This window comes from Lissotriton helveticus, chromosome 8 (genome assembly GCF_964261635.1).
Source record: "Lissotriton helveticus chromosome 8, aLisHel1.1, whole genome shotgun sequence".
Lineage (NCBI taxonomy): Eukaryota > Metazoa > Chordata > Amphibia > Caudata > Salamandridae > Lissotriton > Lissotriton helveticus.
Genome location: NC_136069.1, coordinates 47,410,454 through 47,434,197, shown reverse-complemented (window position 1 = coordinate 47,434,197; position 23,744 = coordinate 47,410,454). Strand labels below are relative to the sequence as shown.

Sequence of the window (23,744 nt, the reverse complement as noted above, 5' to 3'; positions counted from 1 at the left end):
AATACCAACTACCTTAAAAGCCAACGGACTAATATTCATTAGTCACTGTAACACGCCCTCTAGTAGAATGTATAACCCCTTCCATGCTCATGACGAGCTCAGCTCGTCATGCAGTACACTGCTCGTGTGCTCATGACGAGCTGAGCTCGTCATGCAGTACACTGCTCGTGTGCTCATGACGAGCTGAGCTCGTCATGCAGTACACTGCTCGTGTGCTCATGACGAGCTGAGCTCGTCATGAACAATGGGATTTAAGGGAGTTCAGCACCAAGAGTGAATTGCTGTAGCATTCAAGGTGATAAGCATGTTAGACAACAGAATGAAATATATATAATGTACCATGATAGCTAGATGCTTTACCTTGCACTGTTGTACTACTGCAGTAATGGGATACATCCCTTACCATAAAGACAACTCACATAAAACTTCAGCATTAGACAGGTAGAAGTCTGCATCCAAGACGGCACATGCACTCTATTTAGTTGGCTGTCGTGAATGCGTCTTTGGTGATGTCAAAATCAAAATAAAGCTCATATTATCTCTAAGCACAAAGTAACACTGGAATATAATGAACTAAAGTATGGCACAAGCTCCCAGTTAAGCCCCCCGACACTTCATTTCGCATGAAACTACCCAAGAAGACATCAGTTGTCCCTCTTCAAATGTAAAAGAGATTTATTTGGCTTCCTCTATAAAGTCCCTCTTACATACTAGTCCAACACGGAGCTTCCTATCAAGCAAATCACGCCATACAATCGCATACGCTGACTAGCCTACCTGAAGCATGTAGACAACACACAGTGCTACGGGGCTGTACCAATGACAAGTTAGCTCAACACAAATGCTGATGAAATAACATTGCAACTATATAGCATGCTCTTCTGTGATTCTGTAGGCAACTGTTCAGTTCTTGTTCAGTGATAACAAGTCATCAGAAGGAGTGGACATTTAGAGAGAGTGGACTGAGGAGAGAGGAAGCTGCTCCTGGTTAGGGTGCTTTACTATGTAACCTCTTCAATAAACCAACAACCTTTTATTCTACATGATCTGGATACCTGGCTCCTGCTTACCAAGAGAGAATCGTTTAATTAAAACAGGGTCACATTACCCTCTGTTCACCTTCTATACAACAACCAGGGTTCCTGTGTACTCAAAGCCTTTTCTGCAACTGATAAGTGTGCTTTCTCTCCTGCTGTTCCCCTACAAGATAAAGCAATAGAACCTCTCCGGCAACTTCAACAACACGTATATCAGACCCCAAACATGCAACACCAGGGGCAGGTATAGCTTCCAACCCAAATTCTGCCATGCGACCACTTGGGAATGTATACTTTACCTGTGCCTGTACTGTTGGGGCTTTCGCTTCCTTCCATGAAGTAGGGAACTTCCTCTGGTCCTGTTATCAAAATAATGGCAAAATGGATAGATTAACAAGCATTTACAATGCAATAGATCTCCCAGCTTTAAAGTTTGAGCTATTGGCATTGTATATTACAATGTGTTACATTAACTTGTTATCAAACTCTGAATTGTTGTATAAAGATGATTTGCAAACTGTCAAATGTTGCTGAAAAGTAAGCAACGTTGTGAATAATATTGTTTGCTAGTCATCCTTGGGTACCAGAGTACTTCACTTGAGGCAGCTCACTACTCTGCACTCACTACTCTGCACTCACTACTCTGCACTCACTACTCTGCACTCACTACTCTGCACTCACTGCTCACTACTCTGCACTCACTACTCACTACTCTGCACTCACTACTCACTACTCTGCACTCACTGCTCACTACTCTGCACTCACTACTCACTACTCTGCACTCACTACTCTGCACTCACTACTCACTACTCTGCACTCACTACTCACTACTCTGCACTCACTACTCTGCACTCACTGCTCACTACTCTGCACTCACTACTCACTACTCTGCACTCACTACTCTGCACTCACTACTCTGCACTCACTACTCACTACTCTGCACTCACTGCTCACTACTCTGCACTCACTACTCACTACTACTACTGCACTCACTACTTTGCACTCACTACTCACTACTCACTACTCTGCACTCACTACTCACTACTCTGCACTCACTACTCACTACTCTGCACTCACTACTCGGCACTCACTACTCACTACTCTCCATTCACTACTCTGCATTCACTACTCTGCGCTCTCTGTAAGCTCACTGAAAAGTTTAGTTGTGCTATTGAATGGTCAAAGATCCTCTGTTCAATGGTACTCATTTTATCGACCTTAGAAGGATGAAAAGCCATGTAAACGCATGTGGAATCAAACAAGTGAACATGTGAGTATAGGAGAGCAAACACAGATCCTTGGAGTAGGCACATTAGCTCCTTTGGCCACCAGTGTAATACATAACTGTTACTATACCACATGACCCAGTAAGATAACGGTGTTCGGACAGTGTAGTGACACACACAGTAGTGTGTTTTACTGCTACTGCCTGTCTTCAGAGCAGCCTGTGACCGAAAAGGGGGCTCTCTGTAAGCTCACTGAAAAGTTTAGTTGTGCTATTGAATGGTCAAAGATCCTCTGTTCAATGGTAAACATTTTATCGACCTTAGAAGGATGAAAAGCCATGTAAACTCATGTGGAATCAAACAAGTGAACATGTGAGTATAAGAGAGCAAACACAGATCCTTGGAGTAGGCACATTAGCTCCTTTGGCCACCAGTGTAATACATAACTGTTACCATACCACATGTCCCAGTAAGATAACGGTGTTCGGACAGTGTAGTGACACACACAGTAGTGTGTTTTACTGCTACTGCCTGTCTTCAGAGCAGCCTGTGACCGAAAAGGGGGCTCTCTGTAAGCTCACTGAAAGTTTAGTTGTGCTATTGAATGGTCAAAGATCCTCTGTTCAATGGTACTCATTTTATCGACCTTAGAAGGATGAAAAGCCATGTAAACTCATGTGGAATCAAACAAGTGAACATGTGAGTATAGGAGAGCAAACACAGATCCTTGGAGTAGGCACATTAGCTCCTTTGGCCACCAGTGTAATACATAACTTTTACCATACCACATGTCCCAGTAAGATAACGGTGTTCGGACAGTGTAGTGATACACACAGTAGTGTGTTTTACTGCTACTGCCTGTCTTCAGAGCAGCCTGTGACCGAAAAGGGGGCTCTCTGTAAGCTCACTGAAAGTTTAGTTGTGCTATTGAATGGTCAAAGATCCTCTGTTCAATGGTACTCATTTTATCGACCTTAGAAGGATGAAAAGCCATGTAAACTCATGTGGAATCAAACAAGTGAACATGTGAGTATAGGAGAGCAAACACAGATCCTTGGAGTAGGCACATTAGCTCCTTTGGCCACCAGTGTAATACATAACTTTTACCATACCACATGTCCCAGTAAGATAACGGTGTTCGGACAGTGTAGTGATACACACAGTAGTGTGTTTTACTGCTACTGCCTGTCTTCAGAGCAGCCTGTGACCGAAAAGGGGGCTCTCTGTAAGCTCACTGAAAGTTTAGTTGTGCTATTGAATGGTCAAAGATCCTTTGTTCAATGGTACTCATTTTATCGACCTTAGAAGGATGAAAAGCCATGTAAACTCATGTGGAATCAAACAAGTGAACATGTGAGTATAGGAGAGCAAACACAGATCCTTGGAGTAGGCACATTAGCTCCTTTGGCCACCAGTGTAATACATAACTGTTACCATACCACATGTCCCAGTAAGATAACGGTGTTCGGACAGTGTAGTGACACACACAGTAGTGTGTTTTACTGCTACTGCCTGTCTTCAGAGCAGCCTGTGACCGAAAAGGGGGCTCTCTGTAAGCTCACTGAAAAGTTTAGTTGTGCTATTGAATGGTCAAAGATCCTCTGTTCAATGGTACTCATTTTATCGACCTTAGAAGGATGAAAAGCCATGTAAACTCATGTGGAATCAAACAAGTGAACATGTGAGTATAGGAGAGCAAACACAGATCCTTGGAGTAGGCACATTAGCTCCTTTGGCCACCAGTGTAATACATAACTGTTACCATACCACATGTCCCAGTAAGATAACGGTGTTCGGACAGTGTAGTGACACACACAGTGGTGTGTTTTACTGCTACTGCCTGTCTTCAGAGCAGCATGTGATCCGAAAAGGGGGCTCTCTGTAAGCTCACTGAAAGTTTAGTTGTGCTATTGAATGGTCAAAGATCCTCTGTTCAATGGTACTCATTTTATCGACCTTAGAAGGATGAAAAGCCATGTAAACTCATGTGGAATCAAACAAGTGAACATGTAAGTATAGGAGAGCAAACACAGATCCTTGGAGTAGGCACATTTGCTCCTTTGGCCACCAGTGTAATACATAACTGTTACCATACCACATGTCCCAGTAAGATAACGGTGTTCGGACAGTGTAGTGACACACACAGTGGTGTGTTTTACTGCTACTGCCTGTCTTCAGAGCAGCCTGTGACTGAAAAGGGGGCTCTCTGTAAGCTCACTGAAAAGTTTAGTTGTGCTATTGAATGGTCAAAGATCCTTTGTTCAATGGTACTCATTTTATCGACCTTAGAAGGATGAAAAGCCATGTAAACTCATGTGAAATCAAACAAGTGAACATGTGAGTATAGGAGAGCAAACACAGATCCTTGAAGTAGGCACATTAGCTCCTTTGGCCACCAGTGTAATACATAACTGTTACCATACCACATGTCCCAGTAAGATAACGGTGTTCGGACAGTGTAGTGACACACACAGTAGTGTGTTTTACTGCTACTGCCTGTCTTCAGAGCAGCCTGTGACCGAAAAGGGGGCTCTCTGTAAGCTCACTGACTCCTAGCAGTCACTGCAAACCATCCTGAGTGCTCGGTGGCAGCTATATAAGGTATATAAATATTCCATTGCCACCAGTTGACCCCGTGATACTCCGGTCCTAATGGAAGCAGCCCCTTTGAAAGTCAGCAGTATAGTATTATATTGATATAGCTCTCCCTGCCAGTGTACCTCCCTGAACCCGCGGCGCGCGCCGGTATATAGGAGTGCAGCTGACCTGCTGTGGCTGCTATTAATAAATACAATTGATGCTTCATCGTTCTGAGCTGCCTGTGCCCTCTGCCTTTAGTGAGCTGTGCAGCCGCTGCCTGGCTGCTTCTGCTCTGTTTTCAGCCTTGGCTGGCAGCGATGGGGTTAACGCTGCTCAAGCAGGAGTAGTGTTCGCCGCTGGATCTGGAAAGCGCATGCGTGCAATCACACGCATGCGCGCTAAACGGCCAGAAGTGGGATAGACCGGCAGAGACGGGCAGCGGGCAACGAGAGGAGAAACCGGCGGAATCCAAGGACTGCACGGAAGAGAACAGGACCGGACAACTTAGTTGTAGGAGGTAGGAGGGGGTATCGGTGCACGTGTGTGTGTGTGTGTGTGTATGCTCGTGTGTGTATGTATGTGTGTGATGGCGGGGGGGCCTCGGCGCACTCGTGTGTGTGTGTATGCATGGGAGAGTGTGTGTCTCTGTATGTATGTATGTATGTATGTATGTGCGTGCGTGCGTGCATGGGTGCTCGTGTGTGTGTCTGTGTCTGTGTGAATGCGCATGCGTGTAGGAGCTTCCCAGGAGACAGCAGCTGGCCACAGCGCTCGTTCGCGTGCGCGTGGCCAGCTCTAAACGCCTCCTCGGAGAGAAAATGCGCGCGCCAGGTGCTGTCTCCTGGGAAGCAGAGTCAGCGACAAAAGATCTCCTGGCGGACACAGCGCTGACGCGCTGTTAAACGCCAGGAGACCTAAAAACCTCTTTAAACCGGACTCATTTATTTAAAATTTAAAAAACTAATTTGCAAGTTTGTATTTCCCTGTAGCGCGACTGAGGCTTAGCATGCAGCTGAACGAGTTGACTTGTCCAGTGCTCGCTTGCTAACTCTTTTATTGATTAATAATCGGCCGATGTGAACATGGAGAACTCTAGGTGGTGAACGCGGTTAGTTTCCATGGAAGGGCAGCCTGTGATATAGACAATAAAATGGATGAAAGGCACAGCACGGGATCTACCACAAAGTATTCAGTCCACCTCACCCATGCACATCTGTGGGGTCGAGGAGGGCACTGCAGGGCTGGGTTCCAGATCTCTCATGGCGTCCAGGCCCTCAGCATTATAGGTATGTCATACACAGCTCGCGCCCCGCTTAAAAACTGCTGCTCTGTCTAACTCTCAATATCTTCATAGGGACGAGCAGTGCAGTTGGACTGACTCTGGCCCTGCAGTTGCTGTCAGGTTCCCTTGATATCAGGGTCTTATGACCCTGCTGGTCAACACAACCAATGAGAATGCCATCTCCCTGCCTCCATGGGACCCACAAAGGCATATGCAAATGAAGGCATGGCCAGCCAATCACAGTTAAGGACATCTGCTGGGCATTCACCCAAATACTGATGGGGTAACCCTGTGTCCCACAGAACCCAGGTAATAAAACAGTACCCAGCACAATGGTTCCTGCAAATTCGTTTAAATCTTTCACTAGATACATTTTCAGAGGACAGGCCCGGCCTGCCATAACTACTAGATTTATCCGCAGCATTTGAGACGGTCGATCATTTAACTCACATCAACATCTTTTGCAACTGTATCAGAATAGTCTGTATGTTAATTAACTGGTTAAATCTACCTGTTTGTCAGACAAAATAATAGTAAAAAATATGGAAAAACATTCAACAGACCCCTTTGCTCCCCTCATGCAGTGCATCTGGCATCAATTTTTGTCATTTTAATGTGGTGAACCCTTAAATAAAGAATTCCGAGGATAAGAGTTAAGATGTACCAATACATTGACACCACTCATATATATACATATAAGCGTATGGGCATATGTATCATGCCCTTTTCCCGTTCGCAAACGGGCTGATTCTCAGAAGGAGACAGGGTGAGGTAGGGGGGTTGTGGGGACAGAAAAGAAACACGCACCTTTTCCAAAGATTAGTAAAGAGGTTTTCTTAGAAGTCTTTTGTACATTTTGCAGCCACATCTCATACTGTGTGTATTCTATACATTTTATGAGTTTTGTAGTCTGTTATACTGTGTGTAATACATTTTTAAACAAATTACTCATATATTCACAGTGCTTATTATCAAAGAATGGGACCCAAATAGCTTTAACAATACACCATTGCTTTTACGCAGTGCACCAACCAGGATTCAAGTCAGTGACCTTCCATTTACACTGTGTTCGTAGTGATAAAACTGCCCTTTCCGACCAAAACCATGTATTTTCATATATTTGTTTAACCTGCAAATGTTTCATTTAAGGTGTCTGCGTTACAATTTATATGCAGTTGCCAGTAGATTAAAGAAAAAGAAAATGTTTACAGAACAGTTTGGCCTTATTAGATACCTGCTGGCCCTCCTCCCCACACTTACTAACCCTTGTATGTTTCATATAGATACCCCAATATAGGCTCAGGAAGTCACATAACCTTTCACCTATATTCTCCCCTACCATTACACTACATAACGGTTCTTTGGACTGACCTTTTAACTAGGAATGATACTGCTTACAGGACGTAGGGTGTTCCCTGAAAACTAGCCTCATCCATTATGCATGAGGATTGTTAGAACCTAAGCATGACGACTATCTCCTGCATGATAACTATTTATAATTGTTATTCCTTCTGTCATCCTAAGTCTGACATGATACAGCAAGGTAGAACCCCTGAAGATACCACTTTGGGTATATATCTTGCTGAGGTAGACAGAGGAGAAAAGGACTTCCATGCCCACACACTGACACAAGACGATTTCAAGACCAAAGCGGGGTACCACAGTCTCTCACTTCAGGTAATGGGGTTGACTTTATCCTAGAGGGATTCTTGGCTTTTACACCTATATTCATGCTAGGTACAATTAGGTACATCTAGTTAGGGTCGCATACAGGAAGTACGCATTTTATTGTCGTGCATTTTTATACTTGCCTGTATTCATGGTTTTAGAAGAAATCTACCATCCTTTTACTCTGTTGGTGCTTACAATCATGTATATCTGTTTCTGTCTTATGGTTGTTTCGGCACACCTATTTTACACTAGAATGATACTGGTTCAATAAATGCTTATTGAAAAACGTCCCCACCGTTTATTCTGTGTATCGAGCTGAGACAAAATGAGCACGAGTGACTGAGCGAAAAAGTACTACACTGTTTCCACTGATGGGACAGAGTTGTCATGTTCGATAGTTGCCGAGAACTATTCTCTCCTTGGTAAGAGGAGTTTCTAGTGGCACTGTGAGCTAGCTGGTATACAGGGTAACATACTGGGGGAGGGAGGGGGGTGTCTAGAATCAGTCCGGACACCAATCCTAAAGTGTATGTTGTCTAAACGCGCAGATCCTAGATAGGTTTATAGGAACTACACGACATGGCACTGCTAAAATTGGTTCAGTACTTATTTAAAAGTGAAATCTGAGTAGTTCAGTCGGGCTATTCTCAGAGACCCCTACTCATATTTCTTCAGAGACGTCTGGAGTGGAGTGGGAAGGGAATCATCCACCACAGCTGAGTAGGCAAATCCTATGTATTGGCTGTAGGTTTATCATGCTTGAAGGATAAACAGTTCCTATTGGGCATAAAACTTTATCTACATTTCCTTGAAACTCTTCAATAAACGGCTGACGAAGACGCCACTGTGCGAGCACAGCACACTACAGTTAGGGAGGAAGAACAGGAAGATGAAATTAACATTTTAGAAAATGTTAGAACTGCCCTTTGTTTAAAACTAGCAGACTACGGAGTCACAGCTAGGGGTGGTACAGTAACATTTGTGATTGAGGCTCACGAATCATATAGAACAGAGGTGTTCTATTCATGGGTTAAATTCCCACAAGCAGATACGCAATCACATACATTTCATTCTTACACTGAAGATGAAACACCAGAGGAATACTGTCCATAAGGGGACATTGAAGTTCCGCTCACCTACCAGGAACACATAAACTAGTTTAAAGGCGCCCTTCCCCACACAAAAGTGAAAGTAAGACTTGTTCAGCTTGGAAGAGATGGAGCCATTTAGCCAGTCCTTGCGGCTTACACACCACATCCAGACATTGACTCAATGCCACTAGACTTGCGTCCACTTCATAAAGAAATAATAAAACTTTACAGAAACCTGACACCGTTCGTGATGAGAACACTCACACTTCAGCCAACAAGAGCTACACAAACAGGACAAATTCAGGGATCTACAACTAAAATTACACCACAAACTTTACACGCAGTTATGGGTAAGATGCCCACTAAACGTGAGCAAATGCCATTCTGGTTAGCTAAAAAAATAACACAACTAGAGGCGGTATTTCCACACACCAGCCCTCCAGAAAAACACAGAATGTTAACAATCTGCTTGCCAATGGGGATACCTCCCAAGATAGATTGTGCCATTTGGGGTACAGCTTTCGCTGCATTATGTACCAGAACTCCTGGGATCCTGTCATTAGCAGTTATACCAGATGTATTAAGACAAATTCAGAATGAGTATGGAGCAGAACCTGCTCTGAACTTAGGGATGAAATTGTTAGGAAATGTTGCCTAGGTATCAGCCATTATATTAGCAAATATAAAAGGGGAGGCAGCAGCAGGGGCAATACACCAACACCGAGGGATTTCACTCCTTTACAACAGGACGTGAATTATCTAAGATTATCGAAGACACCTATGCTGAATCAGGTAGAGATAGTTTGGGAGCTGGAGCAACAAAACCTCAACTCATGGGTGGTCCTGAAAAGGATAACACGAAGCAAGCACCTGATTCTTCCAAGAAGAAATGTAATAATAATAATAATAATAAAAAACAGAAGAATAGAGAGAATAGATCACCATTCAGAGGTGGGCCTCCTCAACAGGAGTCCTCCAAAAGGAGGTACAACCTTACGAATCGTGTTAACAGTAAAAAACCTGACAAGTATCAGGATACTGATACATGTTCCTTTCGTTCCTTTCAGGGTTCACCAAAAAACTCGGAGAGGGAAGGACGGTCAGAACACAGACAAAAAGAGCGTACAAAGTCCAGAGACACTCAACACGCTTCAGACTACAGCTCCAAAAAAGAAGGCAAACAAAAATCAAAACCTCAATTTAAAAAGAAGAAAGTAGCAGATCTCAAAGTAAGATATGCCCAGAATTCTGAGGACTCAACTTCTGAACAGGAAATGGGCTTGGACGATGCTAGACAGCCCATCAGAATAACAATAGCTTACCAGAACCAGATGGAATTTCTGATGACAGCAGAGTTGAATGAGCATTTCACAGTGGAAACACCTGATACAAGGGTAAGTGTCCCACATAGGTTACATGAGATAGCACTCCAAATAGAGGGGGACAAACCAAGAAACATTAAAGATCTATTTTGGGAGAACCTGACTTACAACTATGAAATCCTTTTAACTGAAAGATTGGCCGCCAGCAATTGTTTTGGAGTGCCCAAAAGGAGAAACTGTTATTTTACCAGCTTTTTCCGACCTTGTTCCAATATACTTAAAACACATACGTGCAGGAGTGGGTGGTAGCCCTTGCTCTAGCATTATATCGCAACCACGTTGGGTGGGATGCTGAGTCATCTCACCATAGAATCCCAGTAAAAACTACTCCAACTCCACAATAAAACAAGAAGCAAAACAAACAGGTCAGGGAGAACTTAGATCAACTTGAATTCCGGGGTGCAATAGAAACTTGCACCTCCTCAATAAATAATCCTTTGTTTCCCGTAATGAAACCCGATAATTCATACTGTCTAGTTTTAGACTACAGACATCTGAACACATGCACAAAAACATTTGCAAACAGTGCCGCATTAATGAATAACATTGTGCGGAAAAAATACAAAACAACACTAGATATCTCAAATTCATTTTTCTGCCAAAATATAGCTCCTGAAAGCAGATATTTGACCGCATTCTCTGGGTTCGGTTCTCAGAGTCAATTTTGTCGACTGCCCCAAGGGTATAAGAATAGCCCTGGGTTGTTTTCCACTAGGGTAACAGAGTTACTTCAGAATTTGGATGAAGATGCATTGTCCTATGTAGATGATATTTATCTGACGGATGATGATTTACAGGATCACTTGACCAGGGTGAGCAACATAATTTTTGGGTTTGCCTCTGAGGGCTACAAATTCAAATTTAAAAAATCAAAAATAGACCACCTCAATGTCCTATTTTTGGGATACAAGCTTTCAAGTGAAGGGTAAAGCCTGGAAGCGAACTTTTTAGAAAAGTGTGCGCTGCTCCAAACTCCTAAATCTTTGAAGAATTTACAATCCAGATTGGGATTTTTTAAATTTTGGCAGAACATACATTTTGGATTAAGCAGAAAAAGTAAAACCTTTCTACGACTTCATCAAACCTGATTTTTAGGTCTCGCCTAAGCCAGCCCATGCGCTGATCTGGCGAGACTTTTAGTAAGTGGGCTTCAGAAAATGCTACCACATGCTTTTGCTGGCCTCAAGCTTGCGGTTTTGCGCGCGTGCTTACGAGCAGAGGCGCCATCTGGCTTTCCTCGTCATGTTCATTAAGTGCATCGCTCGCAGCGCGCGATCACTTTCACTTTTGCGGCCGCGCGGCCAATGCTTGTTTCTAAATGCTTGTTTTTTATTGTGTTCCACTCCGTGAAATCGTCCAGATCTGAAGGGCCATAAATCTATAACTTGGCTCCTGTTCTCCGCCGCTAATGCCCCTGTCTTTGATGTTCTATTTACATCCTTGCAGCCAGGCCCTAATGGGCTTAATCTCCGCAAAAGGTTGGAAAATGTATTGTGTCCTTGAACTTGGGGGGCAAGCACCACAAGGGGACTTCCTTTCTAGTGAATTTTGTCACAGAGGCGCTCTTTCGGGGTCTGGCGCCCGAGCTGACTTCACCTTGAGGGAATGCTGTTACAGGGGTACCCTTTCGGGCGGAACTGCGCAAACAAGTTGATTTTCCTTCCAGTGAATGCTGTCACAGGGGTGCCCTTTCGGGGCCCTGCGCCACGAGCTGACTTCCCTCCTGGTGAATGCTGTCACAGGGGTGCCCCTTCGGGGGCCAGCGCCCCGAGCTGACTCCCCTTCGAGAGAATGCGGTCACAGGGGTGCCCTTTGGGGGCCTGCGCCACGAGCTGACTTCCCTTCAAGGGAATTCTGTTGTCACAGGGGTGCCCTTTCAGGGGCTTGTGCCACGAGCTGACTTCGCCTCGAGGGAATGCTGTCACATAAGTGCCCTTTCTGGAGATAATGCACCACAAGCTGGCTTCCCTTCACAGGGTTGCCCTTTAGTTTCGGGGGGACCTGCGCCATGAGCTGACTCCCCTTCTAGGGGATGCGGTCACAGGGGTGCCCTTTCTGTAGATAACAGGAGCATGTGCGCATGGGGGCAGCCAGGCTGTCGGAACTCGTTAAGAAATGCCACCAAATGTCAGGGAGATTAGAGTACAGGCGTCGCGGCCTCCCATTCCAGGGCCAGCCCAGTGAGGACAACAAAGTGGTCAAATGGCTGAAAAAAACAGTCCTGAGGCACGAGCCTGAAAAGACCAGAGTGAATGTATTTTTTGATAGGGCTGCTCAGTTGATCAATGCAATCACTTCAGATGTCTGTGAGAGTAACTGGAGGGTCACCCATTTGAATCCTGGTCGGTGCACTGGGGAAACAGTGATATGTAGTTAGAGTGCATTGAGGTCCAAGCAAGTGACTCAAAGCACTGTGAAAAAAGTAAGTCATTACAGTTTACAAAAATTACTACATACAGTACGATCAGTTGCTCTCAGAGTAAATAGGATTTCACTAAATGTGCAAAAAAATGTTGTTTAAATGTTTACAGTGCTTTCAAAACTTATGTTTTAGTAATACACGGATTGTACCTAATGCAAACCCTACCTATTGGTTTCCATTGGTTAAAAGGACACGTTTCGGAATCTATCAATTAAAGTCTATATTGGCTCCCAAGCAGTCTTAAGATTTGCAGATTAATAGATTGCACACATTTACATTTGTTTCAGGTAGCATGCATCCTGGAGAGAAGGCTTGTTTAATCTTTAGCTTGCTCTACTATTTTACATGGAGGGGTCTCTTCTTCTCCCCTTTCAACTTGCAGCAACATAACCATTCAGGAACAGTTGGTCGTTTTTAAAATAAAAAGTATGGTAACTGTTTTGATCAAAATAATAAAGCTTGGGAACGTTGGTCCCCCTTCCCTCAGCTCACTTCGATCTATGGCATGACCGCACAAAAAACACCTATAGCCATCGCAGTTTTTCTGATTACATCACTTACTCCTAGCCCTGGCACCTCCAAGACATAAACATTCCATACTTATCCCAATGGTTACTTTGTAAAATAAGCATTGATATAGCCAATAGGTCTCGCCTTTGGGACCTTATAAGAGTTTAGTTATGCAGCACAATATCCTTGGTGCAACAACATTAACTGTTGCATGGCTAAGCACTTGTAAGGTCCCAAAGGCGAGACCTATTGGCTATGCCAATGCTTGTTCAGTTAGGCACTGGACACAGGAACACACAGATATCCTTTGTTCTCTACAAGCTGACATGACACTTGCAGACGCGTAAATGTCCCCAACCTGGTGATCCGTGTTATATCGGTTCAATCTGGGTACACTTACCTAACCTTCAATGAAGGAGAAACTGTACCCATATCTAACAAATCACACTTGTACACAAACCCTGAAATGCGTTTTGCTCCTACAGAAAAAATTCTCACAGCTGTACAGACAGCTGTAGTAAGAGAAAGAGCACTGGATCAGGGAAAACAAACAATTGTCGTAACTCCCGTACCAGCATTAGAGGCTGCTACAAAGGCAAGCGTTCCTAATGCCTAAGCCTTACATCCACGTTGGATACAATGGGCTAATTCTCTCACTGCAACGGATGTAGAATACAGATATGGCCCTAGTCTAAAAACACAAGCATTCCTGCAATATGAACAAGAATATCCTCTCCCAAATTAAATAATGCCTCTAGATCAGTATGAATATATCATTTACACTGACCCTTGTTACATTGTTTCTTTCATTATGGGCTTTGTTTATATAGCCTCATTTCTGCCAAGGTTTCAAATTGATATGCGTGACATTTTCATAATTTCAGTGCAATTATGAGTGACATTTCAACGACTATGAGTGATCGTTTCTTACAAGCAAAATCAAGTCACAATCTAAGGTAAACAAGTTGGGGTGAAGTTTAACGTTTATCCGTACTGGAAATCAGGTAGGCTGTAAGAGGTATGTACATAGCTGCCACGTTTTTAGACTGCTTATGTGTGAGATTTCCATGGTTTTCGTGTAATTATGAATAACAATTTACTGTCCAATGTGTGACACTTTCTCACCAGCAGAAATAAGTAATTAAGTCCATATTGAACGAATGAAACAAATGTAATTATAGCTCAAAACGGCTACTCAGAAAGAGTGTCTCGGTGCTGAGACAGATAAGCAGTTAGGGGAAACCACAGAAAGCACTGCTAAGTTTTGAAAAGCCAAGTTTTCAGATGTTTCTTAAAAACTGAGATATCTGAGATGGAGCATGGCTGTAGACTAGCTTGTTCTATGAGCAGCGAGGCTCAGCTAGTAAAACAAGCTCAACTGACTATATAAAAAAGCCTAAAATCACAAAACAATGTTGCTTGGAGCAAAAAAAACAATGGATTTAGGCCCAGATCGCTGTAATGGGGTGAATGTATGACATTGTTCTGCGTTCTGTCCATCAATTGTACTTTTTGCATTTGTCACCCCGAGTGGAACGGGTATGCCCAGACGTGGGTACAGTGCTCTACATGCCTCTGGAGTCAAGCTATCCTGGCTGATGAAGGGTGAAACCCCGAAACCGGTCCTAGGAGGCCTGTTTCTAGTCCAGGGAGGACCTGGCCTGGGAGTTTAGGCTGGACTGTTCCGATTGGGCTCAGGGTAAAGACTGATTTGCATATGGCTGGGTTCAAACTGGAATGGCATGGGGAGCAAAAAAACTATGGATTTAGGCCCGGGTCTCTGTACTGGGGTGAATGCATGACATTGTTCTGTATTCTGTCCATCAATTGTTCTTTTTGCATTTGTATTAGTGTGTGCGCCCAGCAAACTAAGACCCGCCCCTCATAGATTCAGGATATAGCTGCCCCGCCCGCGCCGGATCATCCACACGTCTCAGAGAGGCCGGCGGGGCAAACAGTGGGGGCAAAGTGAAAACAACGTTGACTTTGCTGGGTAACCATACCATCGAGTTCCCAAGCCTGCAGACAGACCAGATAATGCTTTACTGACTCGACTGTGACTAACTAGTTTAGTGCAGTGATGCGGACACCAGCACTAGAATACATTAGTCCAACTCCTGATGCGTGGTACTTGGCAGGGCTATAGTCTAGCTTGTTCTATGAGCAGTGAAGCTCAGCTCGTAAAACAAGCTCAACTGACTATATAAGAAAAGCCCCAAATCACAAAACAATGTTGATTGGTTAGCAGCAACATAAGAAAAAATGGAATTGAGCAACGTGCTTTATTTCTCTGCTGCAGTTTGCCACGTTTCCATAAAGGAAGGTCTGGGGGCCACAAGGGAATGTCTTGTTTGCCAGCAGCAGCCTGCAGGATGTACTTTTATTATGCCATACCCAACCTTTGCTATTTCTGTCACTCTATTTGTGGATAAACTAGAATTACTTATCATGCACTGTGTGCACCATCACGCATCTGGGAGAAATTGTGTGCTATGTGGCAGGTACTGTGCTACTCTACCCGCTCTTATTTCTGCTGTATGCGCCTGCTTATGTTGCCAATTACATGCACTGTCCATTAATTCAACTCCTTCTCTCTGTCAGATGGTCCTTTTATCTGAATCTGAATCTGAAAAATCTTTATTTCGGCATGAATACCATAAAAGAACGATTACATAAATACAATAAAACATTTCTTTTGGAATACACAACTATGCTGTATAAATTCATTCAATTTTCATGTCGATTCTAAAGTAAAAACCAAAGGTTTAAAACATTCATAATAACTATTCAATCTAGTAGAAACAGTTAGGGACGGCAGGAATAAAATTTCATCAATTATCACTCTGTTATTAGTAAGCAATAATGTTTACATATCAACTTTTAACAATTTATAACCCAATTTTCTTCTTTGGAAAAAAATACTATGCAAAAATCTGCTGACACTAAATACAATAGGTTGGCTAGTGTTAGTCAAGAGAATCCTTAAAGCCTGTAAACATGATCTTACACCTAATGTTAAACATATTGGTTTAATCCATCTCCTTCTGGCCTGTGCATATACTGGGCAGAAGAAGAGGATATGTAACTCATTTTCTTTTTGATTACATCCACACATGGTACATAATTCATCTTCTACATGGTTTGCCGAGTTTATACTGTGTGCACCATCACGCATCTGGGAGAAATTGTGTGCTATGTGGCAGGTACTGTGCTACTCTACCCGCTCTTATTTCTGCTGTATGCGCCTGCTTATGTTGCCAATTACATGCACTGTCCATTAATTCAACTCCTTCTCTCTGTCAGATGGTCCTTTTATCAATGCGTGTTGTTCTCTATTGCGACCCCCTAAAGTACCTATCCTTTCATACTTCTGTATAATGTCCTGCCTCTTCCTACTATCTAATTATTAGTGTTCCCCCTACTTCTTTGTTAATACTATTATGTGCCTTAGACTTCTTTCTGTAAGTAGTACAGAACCCCTCTCCCCAGCAGTGGTTCTCTTCCTATCTCTACTCTCCTATGCAGATTTTTTCAAGACATAGAAGGCCAGTGCCTCTGATGTTAAACTCAAGAGTTCAGTTTTTATGCTGCTGACATGCATCATTTACCTCGGTTACATGAACAGACCAGCTGTGCTGCTGTCATCAATTACCCTTGTAAAAACTAAGGGTGGGCGGAATGTTCCATTCTGCTCACGAAACTTTGGAATTTTGGCCACTCTGCATTACTCTTTAACACGGAGTTCTGGCCAAGTTTTGCCAATCGCTGTGTGGCAGAATTTTTCTCCCACGTGGCTCGACAAACATGCGACCTGATGAGCAAGATTTAGCGTCCCCAGCTCCATTTTCTAATGCCGGCACTCGCGAGCGGTCACCGTGAGAGGGCTGCCATTCAAGTAGATTTGCAGGCGTTTGAGTAGATTTTCTTCTACTTGAACAGCAACAAAATTAGTTTGAATGTTGTAAAGCGCTCCGATACCCTCGGGTCATGTCAGCGCTATATAAAACTCCTAAAATAAATAAAAAATGAATGAATGGCCGCACGCTCTTGCGCAACACATGGTGCCGTTTGCGCGACACATGGTGGCGTTCGCGCTGATTTTCAGCGCTAAACTGTAGCGCAATCTGAATATTTTGCGCCCGTTGGCAGAATTCTAATGAAACTCCACGCGTTCCGCCCACTCCTTAACGCGTCTAAAACATTGTATGAATGCCTCTTGTGCAAGATCCGCCTAATCATAGGCTAACACAACAATATAAGATTACCATCTTGATAATAAATATACATTGCACAGGACTCTGAAATGGGTCAGGTGATTTTTTGCAATATATAAGATAATAAAGCGACCTGGGCTGATGTTCACACGCTTGAAACTGGCCAGGCTGATTCACCCTCCACCCTTCAGATAAATTGGCCCATTTTTGAATAATAAATCCACTTGCATTTCGCATTTGTTTGATAATTACTAGGTTTTTTTTGGTATTTGAGTGCAGCTTTTAAATGGTCCCCTCTCTAGCGTCCCCTCTGCTATAATCAACACTGCATCAGGAACATTTGTGCGGGGCACTACTCACTTTTTCCAGCTGACGGGGGCAAGACTTTTCCTTGCAAGTTAGAAATGTACCGATTGCTCCTTAACCGGGCTGAGGCTGAAGTTAAACTTCTCCACCCTCAGTGCAAGCACATCAACAAGAATGCACAACCTAGGGGAGGACAGCAACCTCTACCCTCGGTTTGTGTAGAAAGGTGGGGGCTGGATCTACTGCGCAGGCGCGGAAGAGTGTCTCCGTTACTGCGCAGGCGTGGAATAGAATCTGACTGAGTAGGTTAGTGTCACTGGTAGTGCGCATGCGCGGAACGGTGTCGCTCCTGGTTGCTCAGAACGAGCCGCAGTTTCGCTGACATGCGCAGAAGAGAGACACTAGATTGGGTTGGGTGAGCTGTACCTGTTGTTTCTCTTAACACTACCTGCAGTAGTATGACACAGGCCGCCGTGGCACATCAGTGACCTTTATCCATGGATCCCAGTGTCTACATCTTGGACACACTGTTCCTCACACACCCTTGCAGCCACAAAAACGTACACATTAAATAATATGTTAAATACATGTCAACATTTTAAAACTAGGAGATAAAACACAAATCCTGAGGAATGTATTTTACCAATTGATTTATATTGAAGCAGAGGCAATTTTTAGATAGGAGACAGTTACAAATTTGCAAACATTCGTGACAAGAATTTTCAATTCTATTAAGGACAAGGAGGCGAGGATTATGCTGGAATATGGAAGTGTTGCCCTCTGTGGTCTCCCCTTATCGACAATCGCACCACTAAAAGCCACTATTAATGCTGCAGCCAGGCTTATCACAGGCTCGAAAAAAAGCTCACACATCACTCCTGATCTAAAAGCTTTGAACTGGCTGCCCTACGAAGCCAGAATACATCTGAAAATCGCCTGTATGACCCACAAAGCTTTGCACCACAATTCCCCCAGCTATCTCGCTCAGAAACTGACAATCTCTGGTGGCTCACGAGCGACAAGAAGCGCAGACATGCTTCTTTTGAAACCTCGGAGATTTCACAAGGGAAAAAACGTATAAACGCTCCTTCTCAGGAATGGCGCCCAGGATATGGAATGCCCTCCCACCAGAAATCAGACTTATCTCATCCACGATATCCTTCAAAAAAGAAGTAAAAGCTCTCTTCTTAGCCAAATTTACCTGAACTTTTGACCATTGTAATCTCGTATCTCAGTACTCTTCCTCCTGAGACTTCGTATATTGTATATTGGATGTATATTGACCTCCTATGCACTAATGCTACCTTACCGTGTCTTGTCTTTCTTTTATCTTGTAACCATTTACACTTCTTTCCTCAAATGTTTTGTTTAATTATTACTCATTTGCCTTTTTCTCCCACTCTGTTTGTAAAGCGCTCTGATATCCGTAAGGATCTTATTCGCGCTCTATAAAACTTTCAAAATAAAATAATAAATAAAAATATGCTTAGTCTCATTTCTTTATTAGAAATGCCCAGCAGCCATAAAAACAAATAAAAAACCACAATACCCATAAACACTTGGGTAACAACCATAGAGTATGCACTATATAAGGCAATGTAGATAGTCCCACTTCCTCTTTCTTTGGTGAGAAGTTATTCCAGGATACCAGAAAAAAGTCAACATGGAAAGTCAACATAGGAACACCAATTCCCAATCCAGGGCAACGAAGAAAAGTCCAGCAATGCAACGGCAGAAGAACCAAGGGGTCTCAATCCTCAAATGAGAAGGCAGGAAAACCAAGGCCGCGCCGTAGAGTCGTCACTTGGGATCAGATCCTGAAAAGAGACACAGAGCCGTAATACACATCCCGTGTAAACATGAGCATACAAAAGAAGGGTGGGTAGAAGAAAACAAGTCAATGGTAACATTTCAACATGAATAAATCCATGAACATGTCTACAGTAGCAATAATGTACATACAACGGGTGGGATAATCCTCGCCTCCTTGTCCTTAATAGAATTGAAAATTCTTGTCACGAATGTTTGCAAATTTTGAATTCTATTTCAGGACAGGAGGCTCCGATTATGCTTGTTTAAAGCTGATCCACCACTACAGAAGCAACATGATCAATAGGCTTAAAGTAAAAGGTTTTGAAAACTGAATCAGAGGACCAATCAGCGGCCTTCATAATATCAAACAAAGTGACTCCCAAGGAGAAGGCTTTAGAAGCCATAGCACCCCGTGCAGAATGAGCCCCAAACACAGACACATCAATGCCAGCCTCCGCCATGAGCCAACGTACCCACCTAGCCAAAGTAGCAGGGGTAACGGGGCGAAAGGGCTTCTGCAACGCAATCAATAATTGACCTTGCATATCAGAACGAAAAGAAGAAGTACTTACTTCGTAATCCTTGAGGCATTGAACAACACAAAGGTTAGGATGTGCAGGGAAAGACGGATAAGAAATAACCGTAGTATTGGTCTTGGTACGTCTAGAGAGATGAAACGTGACGCCTTCAGGGGTAAAACTGCGCCCGGATACATCTAAAGCCCGGACATCTGACACCCGCTTGCAGGAAACTAGACACAACAACATAGTGAGTTTGGCCGACAGTTGTTTTCGAGACAGTAAAGAATTGACCGGCCAAGCCTCCAAAAAACGTAAAACAAGAGAAACGTCCCATAAAGAAACATATTTGGGACGTGGAGGGTTCGCAAGGCGAATGCCCATAAGAAATTTAGGGCCAGATGTAGGTAATTCCTATTTACCGACTCTTAAATACCGACTCATACCGAATCGGTATTTAAGAGTCGGTAAATAGGAAGGAGGCAGATGTAGGTAATTTTAATTTTCAAATTACCGATTCTGTAAGAGTCGGTATTTACCGATTCTGTAAATACCGAATCGGTATTTCCTATTGATTCCTATGGGCCTTGAAGCCCATAGGAATCAATGGAAAATACCGATTCGGTATTTACAGAATTGGTAAATACCGAATCCTGCAAGGGTGCAGGGGGTGTCACTTTGACACCCTCTAGCACCCCATGTACAGGCTTGTGTGACATGTGGCACACATACATGCCCTAAGGGCATGTCTGTGTGTCACATTGCACAGATGTGCATGCACACCTGAATTCGGTATTTTACCACACAATAGGATTGTGTGGTAAAATACCGACTCTTAAGGGCCTGTGGCACTCTTAGGAGTGTAAGCTACATATGGATTTACAGAATCAGTATATTTACCGATCCGAAGTGGTAAATTTACCGAATCGGTAAATATACCGATTCTGTAAATTCAGACCCACCTACATCTCAAAAGCCAAATACCGGTCGGTAACGGACGAAATCGGCCGTTACCGACCGGTATTTGGCTACCTACATCTGGCCCTTAGTCACTAAAGGATGCTCTCCCACCGGTTTACCGTCCACATGGGGATGACCCGCAGAAATAGCCGAACGGAAATTGTTCACCGTGCGATATGCTAAACCAGATGCAGACAGCGAGGCCAAAAAATTGACCATCACAGAAACATCAGCCGATGTTGGATCAACTTGCCGTTGAACACACCAGTCACTCCAACGCTTCCAAGATCCTCTGTAGCGTTTGTGGGTACCAGGAGACCAGGCGTTATTGATGAATCTGGCAGCGTCCGCAGAAAGGCCCGGGACCGACCAGCGTTCCCCGAAATCCGCCACGCCAGAAGAAGGAGAGAGCCTGACTGAATCAGGGGATGCGGATTCTGAAGGGGATCTAGCAGGAGATTCCACTTCTGGGGAAGAAGGAACGGCACTGCACAAGACATCTCCAGGAGAACCGGGAACCACGGTTGAGCCCTCCAAAGAGGAACAATCAGAATCAACTCCGCCTGGTAGCGGACCGTGTAAGATAGAACCCTGGGGATCATCATGAACGGGGGAAAGGCATAACACAGCGCCGGAGGCCACAGTTGGAGAAAAGCATCCGTGGCTAGGGCCTCCGGGTCCGGCCTCCAACTGAAGAACTGTGGGAGTTGGCTGTTGAGGCGGGACGCAAAGAGATCGATCTGACATGGGCCCCAAGACCGGAGGAGTTGGCAGAACCCACGAGGATGAAGCCTCCAATCTCTGAAATCCCTTAGGTACCTCGAGTCCAATCTGCAACTAGATTGTTGCACCCCGGAAGGTATTCTGTAATAACCGTGATCTTGTGTTGCAGACAATAATGCCAAAATTCCTTGGCAATCCCCGCCAATAACCTTGACCGAGTTCCCACCAGTTTGTTGATGTAACGGACTGCTGATACGTTGTCCATTCGGAGAAGTATGCAGCAGTTGGACTGAAGGGATGAGAGGCAACGAATCGCGAAGGATCCCGCCAGAAGCTCCAAACAATTGATGTGGAGAGAGAGCTCTTGAGAAGACCACCGACCCCCCGTGGAGACTGGACCGCACCGGGCTCCCCAGCCCCAACGACTGGCATCTGATTCGATCACCACTTCCGGCGTGGACCCGAACAGGGCTCGACCATTCCAAGCCTCCATATGATCCACCCACCATTGCATCTCCGATTTCGCTTCCTCCGAGAGGGGAATCGAGACGGAATACCGGAGGCCGTTCTGAAGATGACGAATCTTCAGGCGCTGCAATGCCCTGTAATGCAACGGGCCGGGAAGATCACCTGTAGGGAAGAGGCTAAGAGTCCGACAACTCGAGCTAACGATCTCAATGACACAGTCAGTTTCGTGATAACGGAAGTCAATTCCCGTTTGATATACCGAATCTTCTGATAGGGCAAAAGAAGCTGACAGGTGAGAGAGTTGACTTTGAAACCCAAAAAGTCTATCACCTGAGTCGGACGCAACACAGATTTTGGAGCATTCACCAGAAATCCGAGGGATTGCAAAAGCTCGATGGTCCACTCCAGATGAGACATCAGTTTGACTGGACAATCCGCCAGAAGGAGGATGTCGTCTAAATAAATGATCAACCGAACACCCCGACTGCGGAGAGACTCCACGACCGGCCTCAACAGGTTCGTGAAGCACCAAGGTGCTGACGAGAGGCCGAAGGGTAGAACCTGATACTGGTACCAAGTCCCCAGCCAGTGAAACTGGAGAAAGCGACGATGCGGGCGGAAGACCGGAAAAGACAAGTAAGCGTCCTTGAGGTCCAGACGAACCATCAAATCCTTTTCCCGCAGAAGATCCCGCAACAGATTGATTCCCTCCATCTTGAAGAGGCGGTAGACCACACTCCCGTTGAAGAACCGTTAGATTGAGAACTAACCTCGATCCCCCTCCCTTCTTCTCCACAAGGAAGATCGTGCTGACGTATCCTTGTGGATGACGCACGGTTGGGACAATCGCCCCCTTCGAGAGAAGCGACTTGAGTTCCTCTGTGATGAACTCTTGATCTCTTTGGGAAAAACAAAGTGGAGTAGGAGGATGGGTTTGACACTGGGGCTGATAGAACTCTATTTTATATCCGTGGACCGTCTCCAGCACCCATGCATCGTTGGAGATCAAGCGCCAATTCTTTAGGAAATACCATATCCTGCCCCCCCCCAAACAAGACTGCATACAGGAATCAGGCTCACCTGAAGTTCCGGAATCGTGATATCGCCCGGACTGACCACCGGAACGTCCCTTCGTGTACTGGCCACGTCCCTTTCAGGAGGGGTAGAAGTTTGATCTCTGGAAATAGGTGGAATTATGATGACCTCCTCTATGGGACTGGAACCCTCTTTGATTGGGTTGTTGTTGTTGACCACGGCCGAACGAGCGTCCCCTACCTCGTCCGACCTTGCTGAAAACGCTCGTCGGAGTGATGCCTGGGCCTTATCCAACCCACTGAAGGTATTTACAAATTGGGTCCGTTCCTGACTCTGAGGTGGAGAGCTCCGCCAATTTGGGGTCGAGCTTCAACAGGATTGAACGACGCCTCTCGCTCGAGAGGGCGCAGTTAGCGTTGCCAAGTTGGCAAATAGCCCTCTGAGCCCACTCGATAAGTTCGTCCGGGTCTACCATTGCCGATGACTCCTTGGCCATAAACCCAAGAT

The 23,744-nt window shown here is 44.5% G+C and overlaps 1 protein-coding gene across 1 annotated transcript in view; it reads right to left on the bottom strand.

Moving 5' to 3' along the window:
• LOC144772332 (uncharacterized) overlaps nucleotides 1-17,956 on the bottom strand; it is a 76,901-nt gene extending 58,945 nt beyond the window's left edge. The window contains exons 1-2 of the mRNA XM_078656573.1: nucleotides 17,776-17,956; nucleotides 1,337-1,396 (exon numbers count right to left, since the gene is read on the bottom strand). Of these exons, the coding sequence (XP_078512699.1) occupies nucleotides 1,337-1,373 (37 nt within the window). The 5' untranslated portion in view covers nucleotides 1,374-1,396; nucleotides 17,776-17,956. The remainder of the gene's footprint in view (nucleotides 1-1,336; nucleotides 1,397-17,775) is intronic.
• Between the last annotated feature and the right edge of the window lie 5,788 nt (nucleotides 17,957-23,744).